This window comes from Anabrus simplex, chromosome X (genome assembly GCF_040414725.1).
Source record: "Anabrus simplex isolate iqAnaSimp1 chromosome X, ASM4041472v1, whole genome shotgun sequence".
NCBI lineage: Eukaryota > Metazoa > Arthropoda > Insecta > Orthoptera > Tettigoniidae > Anabrus > Anabrus simplex.
In genome coordinates, this window is record NC_090279.1 from 211,985,714 (window position 1) to 212,000,249 (window position 14,536).

Consider the following 14,536-nt stretch of genomic DNA (forward strand, 5'->3'; position numbering starts at 1 on the left):
TATATTCTGAATTAATTTGTGTTTCTTGTTTATTTTTTTTTATTTTTTTTGCTAGTTGCTTTACGTCGCACCGACTCAGATAGGTCTTATGGCGACGATGGGACAGGGAAGGGGTAGGAAGTGGCAGGAAGCGGCCGTGGCCTTAATTAAGGTACAGCCCCAGCATTTGCCTGGTGTGAAAATGGGAAACCACGGAAAACCATGTTCAGGGCTGCCGACAGTGGGGTTCGAACCTACTATCTCCCGAATACTGGATACTGGCCGCACTTAAGCGACTGCAGCTATCGAGCTCGGTGTGTTTCTTGTTTAAAATACTCCGACAGTTCCACTGCAAAATTCTCATTTTAGTTATTAGTTAATAAAATAATAACTTCATCGTGTAAAACTTTAATTAAACGATGCTGCTGAACATTTTGTCCCATTTGGTTATCATGAATTCAAATTTTTTCGATAATTCTTGAACCTTCCCTTCAGACTGAATGCTTACATTACAAGATTCGCCCGGCATAGAAACAGAATCCTCAGTAACACAGTTCCCAGAACGGACTTGGTCTGTACTGGTAGAGCTATTAATTAATGATACATTCCCAGAATTAAAAAGTAAATGAGATCTGATTTCCAGAATAGATTGTGAGTCTCGTGGAAGGTCCCTTATCAAATGGAGATAGTTCTATCAAATCCAGGTCTACAAGATTGTCGGGGTGGGCTATTTATAATAGCAGTAAACTTCCTTTTACGAGGGGGTAATGGTTCAGATGTACTAGAATAAGGCACTAACGGGGGGAAATGTTGTGGTATTGTTAAAGGATTAAAAGCCTGTTCTAAAGGACCAAAATAATTTTTACCTCAAAAAAAACGACTTATTTTCAACACTCAGTTTTTAACTTCCTTCTGTCGCTGATATTCGGTACACCTTTCGTCCCCCGCCGCATGATTACCTTCACAATGCATGCATTTAACCAGTGTCTGTGTACAGTACTCTGTGTTATGATTAAAAACACATTTCCCACTTCGAGGTTCCCTAGCTCTACAATTTGTCGATGGACGGCCATATTTTCGACAAATGAGGGGTGCAAAAATGAATGCTTGTAGTTACAGAATTACGTTAAATATAGAAATGGTCTTAGGTAGTTTTTGAGATTGAAAAATTACCTTTACTGTACCGGTAAGTATGCATTCAGTCTTACCCTTCATTCTTTGAACCCTGATCACCGGGTATGGTGAATCTATGTTCTGTAAGAGTTCAGACCCTGATATAGATGTATCAACCCCCCTCACCAAACCAACTCTATTTACATTTGAGGATGGTGCAAACGCTTTCAAGTGTTTTTCTTGAAAAATCGGATTGGAAAGAAAATTGTTAGCAGCCTGTCGAGAGCTAGAAGTAATTTGAATTCTGTTGCGGCCCTTTTTGTGAACATCTTTGATGTTGGGAATTTGCCATTCATAAAAAAGTCTGCCTAAAGCCAAAGGGTGTAGGTATCCTATTTTTTTTTTTCCTTCTGGATCATCCGATTCGACATAGACAATATACGGCCCTATATGAGTTTCTGTATAGGTGTTTATTTTATCAATATGAGACACTGCATTATTATTAACCATAGCTTCTTGATTAGGTAACTCTTTATCAACAATCATCCCATCTAAAGAGACTTGTTCCAAGATTATACTTTCCTTAGATACCGGAATCAGATCTGGAGGTCTAACCATACCTCCACTATCTACAGACATCCCTTAAACTATTCACTCTACTAATCTATAGGTAGCCAGTGACAGGATGTAATCACTTTAACAGGTCACCACCAGTCAAGAACAGCGAACAGTTTCAACGATCTGCTACAGTTGAATGCTCTCACAACACTGTGTTGGACTAATTACATTCGTTCCACATGTTTGTGTGTACTTTTTTACCATGTGCACGAGGTAGGTGCCGTGTTCATTTAATTGTTCAAGACTTTGTGTGCTTTGACATGTTTTAATGAAGTGGTTTACTGCCTTGACTGTTTATGATATAATTTTATGCGACGTTCAGTGGTCCAGGTTCCTTTCAATGTTTCAGTTTCTTCTCGGACATTTTCATACGCTATATTCCTATTGTAGATTATCATGAATACATCTAGCAAAAACAGTACTTCCAGACATTTAAAGAATCATATTCTATTGATTGCACGTGCATACTTTTTGCACGGTATGTGGGTGTGATATTAATATTGCACATGATGGACGCAATGATTTAGGTGATGGTGAGTTAAGTTATTGGCATTCAGACTTCCAACATAGTGAATAATCTCCAGGATACAGATAAATCCCTTTTCTTTTCATCAGTGAGAAACTACTTTTGTACTGCCTGTGACTACATCATCAAGTTTCCACTCAAGGTTGATGTGTTAAAGCATGCTCAAGTTGCTAGGTTAGACAAAATTTAAGATGCACAGTTTTCTTCCATTCATTTTATTCTCAGAAAGGTTTCCTATCATGTTATGCAAGGAAGAGAATGAAAGTACAGATGAGGTGGGGAAGGAGTTCAGATTGATGACACTTTGGTTGCGAATCACGATGCTAGAAGAGATTCCAGTTGGGCACAAATATCAAGAATTCGTGGAGCCGATGGACTTCTTAAGTATAACTGAATTTCTAGAGTAATGCTGTCTATTCTTACCATACCCCATAGCAATGCAGAATGTGAACCTGATTTCAGCCTTGTGAAGAAAAATAGAACAGAGTTCAGATCATCCATGTCCAATGAATCTCTGGAGTCAATTTCTATTTTGAAGACCAGGAGTTCTGGTCCTTGTTATGATAAAACATTTTCTCAAGACTTTTTGCAGGAAGCTAAAAAGGTCACAACTAGACTTTCAAGTCGAACTAGCGTTTGATTTGCAGTGTGTATTATGTTATTTCTTGCCTGTGTTACATTAAACAAGTTTTATTTTGTAAAGCCTTTCTCAATTATCGGATATATGCTTAATTTATCAAGGAAGTCCTGTTATGTATGCTCCAAACTAATATTCACCACACCTGCTGCTGTTTAACATGGATTTCTTCTTGATTGTTATATTCAACTAGAAATCATTGGTCTATGATGTAAGTAGATATGATTTCTTTGAAGTATCCTGTATAAAACATGGATTTTTGTATTTTGTAGCTGGGATACGTCGAAACTTGTTCTATTTTTTGTCACATGTGAGTTTTACTGATAGTCCTTTTCAAAAGTTGGTAGGTATGGGATATATACCATATAATCTCAAGTACCACCCTCACTGTTTTTTTTTTTTTTCTTCGAAAATATCGCTTCCAAAATTTGGTGCGGGTCTCATTTAAAATTTTGGAAAATTAATCTTCCCGAATGCGCGTAAATCGGGAATCACCGCCGGTGCGGTTTGGCAACAATGTTCTCTCCGCTCTCAGTATATGCTACTTCCATGCTTCGCGTCAGTCTCACGCACATTCTCGGAGTTTCAACATGAATTCCACAAAGCGTTTGCGATCTTTTACTGCGAGTGAGAAACTGAAAATAGTTCGGGAAGCCGAAATGATTGGAAATCGTGCCGCCGGTATGAAATATGATATTGAAGAGTCGTGTATCCGCGATTGGGGAAAGAAAAAATATGCTATTAACATGTAGTGGTGATAGTAGAGCTTTTCGTGGACTGAGTGTACAGTTTCCAGAAATTGAAAAAAAACTTTATAAATATGTGACAGAAACGTGGGAATTGGGATATGGTGTGTCGACCGAAATGTGTCAGCTAAAGGCATTACAGATCGCAAAGGAACTTTCAACGGAAGAGTTTAAGGCAAGCCAAGGATGGGTTTGTAATTTTTATAAAAGAAATGGGTTGAGCGTATGAAGGAGTACATAAATTTAACATCGTCTTCCTGGTGCCTACGATGAGAAGTTATTGTCGGTTCAGCGTCGCATAATTCGGTTGCGGAAGGAAAATGCATATTTGCTTTCACAATTTGGCAATGCAGATCAGACGCCAGTCTACTTTGAAATGCCAGTGGACAAGACTGTGAATACTAAGGGTGCGAAAAGTGTTACCATTAAAACAGGTGGTAATGAAAAACAACGGTGTAAGGTAATGTGTATTCTCACCGACAGAACCAAATTGCCGCCATACATTGTTATCAAGCGAAAGACGCTTCCTAAAAATCTACCCGCTGGTGTTATAGTCAGATCTCAGAACTCCGGCTAGATGGACAGTTCACTTGTGGAAGACTGGGTAAAGTATGTCTGGCAACATCGCCCTGGTGCATTACTGAGACAAAAAGATTGCTTGTTCTCGACAGTTAGCGCGGCCACACAACAGACGCTGTGAAGAAACATATCAAGGATGGGAAAACCGACCTAGCAGTAATTTCGGGCAGGACGATGTCTATGCTACATTTGCTGGATGTCTGCGTGTACCGTCCATTTAAAGCAACCTCGAAACATCTCTATACAGAATGGATGGCGGCAGATAATCACACACTGACGCCAACTGGTCGCATTCAGCGCCTGGAAGTTCAGCTGCTGTGTTTGTGGATTTTGACGGCATGGAATCATATCCCTGGAGACCTCGTACGGAAAAGCTTCAGGAAATGTAGCATTTCTAATGCTATAGATAGCAGCGATGATGACATTTTCTGGGAAGGTGATGGTGATGAAAGTTCCAAAGTTGGTTCTGATGATGATGAATGAATGAACTCGTTGGATATTTTTCTGGAAATGTTTGTTTACTTTTATTTGTATTTTCTAAGCATTTGATGTGTGTTAGTAAAGATTGTAAATAATTTTGACTTTGATTTTTCCTTAAAATTTCGTTCTTTCAAAATAAGGGTGCGGGTCTTTTTCGGTGGTGGGTGGTATTCGAGATTATACGGTATATTATACTAGACTTAACTAAAGTCGGCGTCTGACAGGTAAGGTTGGAGGGAGGAGCACTGCACGTGCCATTTTACAATGTTGCCATATTCCAGCATTCCTTTCTACATGCTCTTACCCCTCGCTTCTGGCTCACTTGTTCCCTCCTTCAATCTGACCGCTGTGATCTGTTGTAAATACCTGGCCAGGCGGTGACATCCCATTTGCGATCACTCTTACACAAACAGTCAGGTTGCTGTGAGGGAATTCCTTACTGAAGGACTGGTACAGGAAGACATCCCTCAAGTAACTGGCGAAACTGGGAATCTTGCAAATCGTATGTTGAAAGTCATTAAATTCCTTATATTTACCGTTTGAGACTGATGCGTTTATATCGAGTCCTGGGCCTCCCTCTCCCTCGAGGAGTATTCATCGTACTCGAAATATAAATTAAAATACAATGATTGTACGTGCGTATGTACGTAAATAGTATTTAAAATAAATAGAAACTTACTAACGGCCACTCACACTGAACTGCTTGCGACAAGATCTATATAGCTCACAAGTGAAGTGAGAGGTTTGGCAACTCCCAGCAAGTATACAATAATAAAGTTTTATTATGAATCCACCTGTTCAATACATTATAATGTTGTTACATTAAAATAACTTCATTAGTTAAAAAGTTACATATGGGACATGTTTCGCTCTCTTATAGAGCATCATCAGCCAAATCCGAATCTCAAACAATTGTTATTTACGTAACAAAGACTTAAGAACCATTAGAACACTTTTGACAAACTTAAAACTTATTCTATTCAAAAATCATAAAATATAAAATCCTTGTATACATGGCTCAATTACATGTGCTTAATAGGAACATACATTAAAATTATGGAAAAGAGAGTACTAAAATATAAAATAAATAATATATATATCATGTCCAAAATCCTAGAAAGATTTTAGTACTCTCTTTTCCATAATTTTAATGTATGTTCCTATTAAGCACATGTAATTGAGCCATGTATACAAGGATTTTATATTTTATGATTTTTGAATAGAATAAGTTTTAAGTTTGTCAAAAGTGTTCTAATGGTTCTTAAGTCTTTGTTACGTAAATAACAATTGTTTGAGATTCGGATTTGGCTGATGATGCTCTATAAGAGAGCGAAACATGTCCCATATGTAACTTTTTAACTAATGAAGTTATTTTAATGTAACAACATTATAATGTATTGAACAGGTGGATTCATAATAAAACTTTATTATTGTATACTAACAGATTTCAATACGGATTAAAACATGAGATTAGTCACTTGCAACTCCCAGCAAGACGAGCTGCCCAGAAGTTTTATATCCATGGCAACCGCAATCGCCCCACCCTTGTTTCCATGGCAACCACACAGCCACTCCCTTTATCCCGCCACGGCAGGCAGTAAACGGACCTCCCTCTAAGAAATGTCACACGCCAACTCTTATTATTACTAGTATAGTAAAGTTTGTGTTCTAAAATTTTGGATTTAATTTAATTCTGCAATCAAACATTCCATATGCAGGTTTCCTAATATAGCTGTGATACATATATCATACTAAGTTTGTTACATTTAGCAGAATATTATGGGAGAAAAACGGGAATAATTTGTAAAATTATAATTTGTGGGAAAATGAAAACAAAGGAAAGCCCATTTCTGCTGTGTGCAGCTTGGCAATCAAAACATTATTAACACGTTCCCTGCGGCAGTGAATTTCGATGACTTAATGTTACGTCGTATCGGCCCACCGGTGACCCGATGCTGCCTTTAGTTATTATCGGTTCGGGTCACCGGTGACCTGACGAATTTGACTTTGTTTACTCCCTAGTATGTAATCCTAAACAATGCAAGTGTACTTGTTGTGTGCGTTATTGTTGAGCAGACATTCCAGCGTATTTACCTGAGCGACAGTGTTCCGATTCAACAATTGCGTGAAACAGAAATGACCCCGGAAATAATTGGGTCACCGGTGGGCCGATCAAAACTAGCAGTATGCCTCGATCCTTCACTTCAATTGGAATACTATGTTGCCATTAGTTAACGGAAAATCGTAACTAGGACGTAGTTACTTACTTCGCAATTCTGGGAAGTTCGAACCGACGGATAAGAGTAACATGTTTCGGGGCACATGGTGACCCGAACGGCACGGAACATGATATAGGCCCACCCCAGTGCTGTCCTAACCCTCTTTCTTTTCCGTGCCACCGGTGTGTCAGAATGTGAAAGCTCCATACCTAAAAAAGGACGTGAAATTTCTTGTAAATATTATATACAGAATATAGTAAATATGTCAATAACTATAACTCCAATAACCTCTATTGGCTTTCCTAAGAGCAATGCAGAAAGCAGATATCAGAAGGGTGGTACTCCTTAAACAACAATCTACGATCTGCGGGCATCAACATTCTAGGCTTCATTCACCGTAACCGCGCTAAGCGATTCCCGCGTAAAAATATAGGTCAGACAACAATCGGGACTCAGGGTAACCCGAAGCGATATGAATGGAAGATGAAAAAAACTTCCTTCGGGTCACCGGTGGACTGATCAAAACTAGCAGTATGCCTCGATACTTTACTTCAATTGGAACGCTATGTTGCCATTAGTTAACGGAAATTCGTAACTAGGACGTAGTTACTTACTTCGCAATTCTGGGAAGTTAGCACCGACGGATAAGAGTAACATGTTTCGGGGCACATGGTGACCCGAACCGCACGGAACGTGTTAAAGTGATAAATTGTTTGAATTCAACGGAATAACTTTGTGACAAGGAAGAAAAAACTCAATCCTTTCAATTTCAGCCATAAAAATGTTTTCGCCAAAATGACCAAAATACAGGCTTTTATCTCCCCTTAAAATGGAATGCTAGTGTTACCAGGTTATCAGCCAAGTTCGTTGACTGCTCAATTCTAAAATACTGTGATTTACATTTTTTCTCCATGCTTTTGAGAAAATGGCTATAAGAAAACTAATCAAAAGTGATGAGATAGAGGCAATAGTTAATAGGCAGAATTGTCAATTAGTGAATGTGACAGCAACGCAAGTGACCGTACAGACGATAGCGCACGTGCACGCAACTCTGCCTGGTGAGAGGTAATTTTGATCCTGGTCCACAAAGTGTCAAACCCAGCAGGGGTCCTGTGTCCAAAGGACCAACAATAAAATGGCTAAAAGGGTTGCCTCACTTCATGGGATCTTGGGCAAATCGATGGATAGTGTACAGGGTAAAAAAGAAGAAGAACACTATATTTTTGTAAAACGTGTGTGAGTCTAGAGTATTGTTTGCCAAAGTTTTTAACTTTTTCTCCTATACTTAAGTTTTTCAAGTAGCTTATGAAACAAAGTCTATGGTCTCTTAACAGGTAAGTTGTTAAACTGTCAGTAGTTGGTATATTTCTATTCATTTCTTTATTTCAAACCTTTTGTACACCTGATTTTAAAACTGAACTGTTGTGCACCTTCCCAAATCCTAACCACATCACCACTGTTCCATTTCACTATTCCAGCTACCACAGTGGAGCACAGGTAGATGGAGAGCACCCTCGGAGTCAGCATAGAGCTAAGACTGCTAGACCGCCACGTGGCATGTGCGACTGTAGAGTATGGGACCAGAATTACTTGTAACTTAAGAGCTTTTCAGTCTGTTGAACACAAGTTAAACGTAGACATTACACTAGACCATACCTGTAAAAAGTCACATTATTGAACAAGGAATAAAATACATTCTGTAAATATATATATATATATATATATATAGCCTGCACAGTGGCCTCCACGCTATGCACCAGCCATGTGTCTTGGTGGGTGTGTTATGTACCAACTGATGAGCCCAACTTTGCACACAGGGGCAAAACGCTGGCAACCAGGAATGAGTTAGCTGGAAAATTTAAATATCCAATAACGGACCATTTATATTGGTATTATAAATTTACTCATTTAGGACAAATATTTCAGGTTTCCTATGGGAATCAACATCTATATCATCTGATTGGCCAGGCAGGCATCAATTTTTGGTAATGAGACAAAATCTCTCATAGTGCATTGGCACTGCCGGTGGCTCCATGTAGCCTACGCAGTGGCCTCCACGGTATGCACCAGCCACGCATCTTGGTGGGTGTGTTATTTACTAACTGATGAGCCCAACTTAGCACACGCTGGCAACCAAGAATGTGTTAGCTGGAAAATTTATAATGTCCAATAACGGACCATTTATATGGGCATTATAAATTTACTCATTCGGGACAAATATTTCAGGTTCCCTATGGGAATCAACATCTATATCATAAGCGGTATGTTCCAAGCTGTCATTAGAGCTCTAAAAAAGATCATAATATGAGATAAAGTTCAGTCACTACGACAATTCGGGGCAAATATTAATGGTACAAATAAGGGATTGGAATGATTTATCATGGGAAATGTTATAGAAATTTCCAACTTCTTTGAAATAGATGAAGAAAATGGCAAGGTAAACATCTGATAGGAAATCTGCCACCTAGCAGACATCCCTAAATACAGATCATTGATGATGAACGTCAGGCTGAGCAAGCCACCGCAGTTGTCAGCAAAAAAACACAGAGAGGTTTCAGTGTCTCAAAGGTCCCTTAACATCAAAACATTTGTTTATTTGTGTAACCATACACAAATAGGCACTGAAAAAGAACAAACAGGCGTGAAACCAAGTCGCATGCAGTGAGAGCGGAACACAATAGAATGAGGACATATCTTATTTCGAAGGTTCATCAGGGTTGAATAGGGGCTGCTTCAGGGTATATAATCGTCACCTCTGCAGAAAGTACAGGATATTCAAATCAAAATAACATTCAACATAAAAATTATTTATTTCATATTAAAATAAACTGGGACATCGCTAATGTTCAAGAGCTTCTTTTATCACCGGACTAGTCTATTGGTAAGAATATATACACACACGAAAATGTTTTTTTAAAGCAAAGAAAGGAGATTCAACTGTTCAACAAACATAACCTTTTGGTCAATAAAGCTTTTTCTCAATACTATTGCACATCTTTTAAAGATGCAAACACAATACGAATAAACTTTCTTATCCTAAACTTTATAAAATTTTAACAAACATGAGATTTAAAATAACCTTAATATACAACACTTGCAAGCAAATTCTGGTAGAAATATGCATGTCAGGAAGAGATATAAGGACACTTTACAGAAGAGGTAGTGGCAGTTGTGTTAAAGTGCAGAGTCATAGTACAGCTCTTGCCTCATGATCGAACTCATCACAAACTCTGAGTTGTAAACACCTGTAAGACAAAAACACTGACGTTATGAGCAATAAGGATGAAACATACATACATACATACATACATACATACATACATACATACATACATACATACATACATACATACATACATACATTATCATTATAGACCGTTATGCCTTTCAGGGTTCAGTCTGCAAGCCTGTGTGAATTTACTAAATGTCGCCAAAATCCTCTATTAGCAACTAGTGCTGTGGCCTGATTTAGTTCTATACCTCTTATCTTTAAATCGTTAGAAACCGAGTCTAACCATCATCGTCTTGGTCTCCCTCTACTTCTCTTACCTCCATAACAGAGTCCATTATTCTCCTAGGTAACCTAGCCTCCTCCATTCGCCTCACATGACCCCACCACCGAAGCCAGTTTATGCGTACAGCTTCATCCATCGAGTTCATTCCTAACTTAGCCTTTATCTCCTCATTCCCAGTACCGTCCTGTCATTGTTTCCACCTGTTTGTACCAGTAATCATTCTTGCTACTTTCATGTCTGTTACTTCTAACTTATGAATAAGATATCCTGAGTCCACCCAGCTTTCGCTCCCGTAAAGCAAACTTGGTCTGAAAACAGACCGATGTAAAGATAGTTTCGTCCGGGAGCTGACTTCCTTCTTACAGAATACTGTTGATCGCAACTGCGAGCTCACCGCATTAGCTTTACGACACCTTGATTCAATCTCACTTACTATATTACCATCCTGGGAGAACATACAACCTAAATACTTGAAATTATCGACCTATTCCAGCTTCGTATCACCAATATGACATTCAATTCTGTTGAGTTTCTTACCTACTGACATCAATTTAGTCTTCGAAAGGCTAATTTTCATACCATACTCACTGCACCTATTTTCAAGTTCCAAGATATTGCATTTGTGGATATAGAGAAAGCCTTTGACAAAGTAAACTGGAAACAACTCTTTAGAAACATGAATAATATAGGACTGGACTGGAGGGACAGAAGACTAATTTTACTCCTGTACAAAAATCAAAGCTCAACAATAGAAATCAATGGTAATGTTAAGACAGCATCCATTAGAAGGGGAGTGAGACAAGGTTGTGCGCTATCTCCATTTTTGTTCGACATGTTCACTGAGGAGGCCATATCAAAACTTAAGCAAAAAACCAAAGGAATCAAAATTAACGAACACCAAATCCACTGTATAAGGTTTGCCGATGACATTGCATTAATTGCAGATTCGGAGAGGGAAATAAGTAAAATGCTACGAGTTTTAACATCAACACTACAAGAATCAAAATTGAAACTGAACACCTCGAAAACAAAAGTATTAGTTGTCAAGAAATCAGCTGAGGAAATACCAATAAACATTAAGGTAGGCAAAGAAAATGTACAACAAGTAACTCAATTTTGCTACCTGGGAAGCATGAACACTCAGGACAACAGGTGCACCACAGAAATCAGGAGGAGGATTGCTCTAGCTAAACAAGCCTTCAGTAACAAGAAACAGCTTTATATTAACATTAAAATTAGGAAAGAATTTGCCAAAATGTTTGTGTGGAGTGTTTTGTTGTATGGTTGTGAAACATGGGTCTTAGCAAAACAGGATATAAAACGCCTGGAAGCAATGGAAATGTGGATATGGAGGAGGATGCTGAAAATTAGTTGGACAGAGAAAAAGTCAAACAACAGGGTCCTTAAGGAAATAAACGAAACAAGGGAACTGATCAACACTGTAGAAAAGAGGAAAACCAAATTCCTTGGCCACACACTTCGACATAACACATTCCTCACAACTATGCTGGAAGGAAAAGTTCTGGGTAAGAAGGGAAAAGAAAGGTCGAGGAAGAAGTATCTGGATTCCATGATGGACAGGCCGAATTTGAAAAAATATGTTGACCTGAAACGCTCAGCAAAGGAGAGACAAATGTGGTTGCAGTGACAAGGCCTTGCCTTTAGGATATGAATGAATGAATGAATGAATGAATGAATGAAGATATTAGACTGCAACCTTTCAGCATAATCTGCCATTAAGACGAAGTCGTCAGCATAGACCAGACTGCTTACTATATTTCCACCTAACTGAATCCCTCCCTGCCACTTTATACCTTTCAGCAGATGATCCATGTAAACTACAAATAGCAAAGGTGAAAGATTACAGCCTTGTCTAACCCCTGTAAATACCCTAAACCAAGAACTCATTCTACCAAAAATTCTCACTGAAGCCCAATTGTCAACATAAATGCCTTTGATTGATTTTAATAATCTACCTTTAATTCCACAGTCACCCAGTATGGCGAACATCTTTTTCCTCAGTACCCTGTCATATTGCTTTCTCTAGATCTACGAAACATAAACACAGCTGTCTATTCCTCTCGTAGCATTTTTCAATTACCTGGCGCATACTGAAAATCTGATCCTGACAGCCTCTCTGTGGTCTGAAACCACACTGGTTTTCATCCAACTTCTTCTCAACCATTGATCGCACCCTCCCTTCCAAGATGCCAGTGAATACTTTGCCTGATATACTAATCAATGAGATACCTCGATAGTTGTTGCAATCCTTTCTGTTCCCTTGCTTATAGATAGATGCAATTACTGCTCTTGTCCAATCTGAAGGTACCTTACCAACACTCCATGCTAATCTCACTACTCTATGAAGTCATTTCACCCCTGCCTTCCCACTATACTTCACTATTTCAGGTCTAATTTCATCTATTCCTGCTGCTTTATGACAATGGAGTTTGTTTACCATCCTTTCCACTTCCTCAAGCGTAATTTCACCAACATAATTTTCCTCCTCCCCATGAGCTTGGCTGTTTGCAACACCACCAGAAAGATTTCCTTTTACGTTGAGAAGATGTTCAAAATATTCCCTCCACCTCTCCAGTGATTCCCTGGGATCTATTGTGAGTTCACCTGAATTACTCAAAACACTGTTCATTTCCTTTTTCCCTCCCTTCCTAAGATTCTTTATTACTGTCCAGAAATTTTTCCCTGCTGCTTGACTTAGCCTTTACAGGTTATTACCAAAATATCCCATGACTACTTTTTGGATTCAACAACTATTTGTTTTGCTCTGTTTCTTTCATCTATGTACCATTCCCTGTAAGGATGAAAAAGACTGCAAAAATATAGTTTAAAAAAATCTAAACAGCAGTATTTTCCCGATAGGTACATAGATATCGTCTTTATTGGTGAAGTTAGGGCTCTGAACAGTTTCTTAAACAAGCACTGCTTCGAAATGAGATTAGAACGCTCTAAAATTAAAAAGAACACAATACATAATAATAGAAAAACAATAACTCTAAAACCAATCATTTATACAACTGTTGTGAATGACATACAGTAATCTCATTTTAAGATATACAGTAGAAACTGGTTAAGATGACATCCCTCTTCAGTGGGTTTCCCTGGTTATCATATCCTTATTCCAAAGTCCCAGTCCATGTCCTATTAAATACATGCTAAGGTAACCTGGAGTACGTCACTCTTTAGTATGTTCGTAACTCTCACCATAAAAACTCAAATTAGTGTTCCCGGCCACACTGCGTGCATGATGCGTCAGGGACGACTGGCCTGGGTGAGGATTTGGCAGAGAACTTAATTTTATGGCCGTAGCGTGTTGGCCTACGGCTGCAGGGAGCGTCAGTCTCAAGCCAATCTCCGATAAATTAGGCCCACTGAACGTACATAAAACAGCTGACGCATTGGTGCTTAATACAGTAAAACCTCGTTAATTCGAAGTTGTTGGGATGCAAAAATCAGACTTCGAATTAACCGCCAACTCTTAATTCAGAAATGCCAACCCTTGTCGCATCAAAAAATATTCTAAGACCTGTACTGCATGCAATTAACCTTGATTCAAAGTTCAAACTTTTGAAATGCCATGGAAAAAAAAAAAAGACGATTTCCAAAATGTATCCAACACGGTGCATTTACAGTATTCAAATTCACAATGCAGTATTCACTTGGATAACTCACTTACAAACATAACCTCACGCAACGAAAGAAAACAAAAGCATGATTCAAAGACGGGGAGAAATCTAAGCTGGCTCTCCTAAGCAAGTCCTTTATTCATTGGATTACTGCACTGAATGCATTTTAGATGTCCTTTTCTTGCACACAAAGTGTGGCTTATCAAACTTCCCTATGATGAGGGGAAGAAGTCTCACTTGCAACACAGTGCAATGACCCCCCCCCCCCCTTGTAAGATTTCCCGGCTGGCACTTCCCTCCTATAAAACCGAAAGTCTGTTTGGGCTCGGCATTAAAAAAAACATATTCAGTGCGTACGAATTGATTACATGAGCCACGCTTTTTCGCCAACTGTCAGCATCGCCGGTGTTCGCGGATTCTGCTTCTCCGCACACTGCCTGCTAAGTGATATTATGGTGTTCCTTAAAACGCTAAATACAA

General features: G+C 38.8%; 1 protein-coding gene across 3 annotated transcripts in view; it reads right to left on the reverse strand.

The window, feature by feature from the left end:
- Positions 1 to 9,710: 9,710 nt before the first annotated feature.
- Positions 9,711 to 14,536, reverse strand: part of LOC136886347 (PAX-interacting protein 1) — a 136,616-nt gene continuing 131,790 nt past the window's right edge. For all 3 annotated transcript variants that reach the window (XM_067159085.2, XM_067159083.2, XM_067159082.2), the window contains one exon: positions 9,711 to 10,142. In XM_067159085.2, coding sequence (XP_067015186.2) covers positions 10,072 to 10,142 — 71 coding nt within the window. In that variant the 3' untranslated portion in view covers positions 9,711 to 10,071. The remainder of the gene's footprint in view (positions 10,143 to 14,536) is intronic.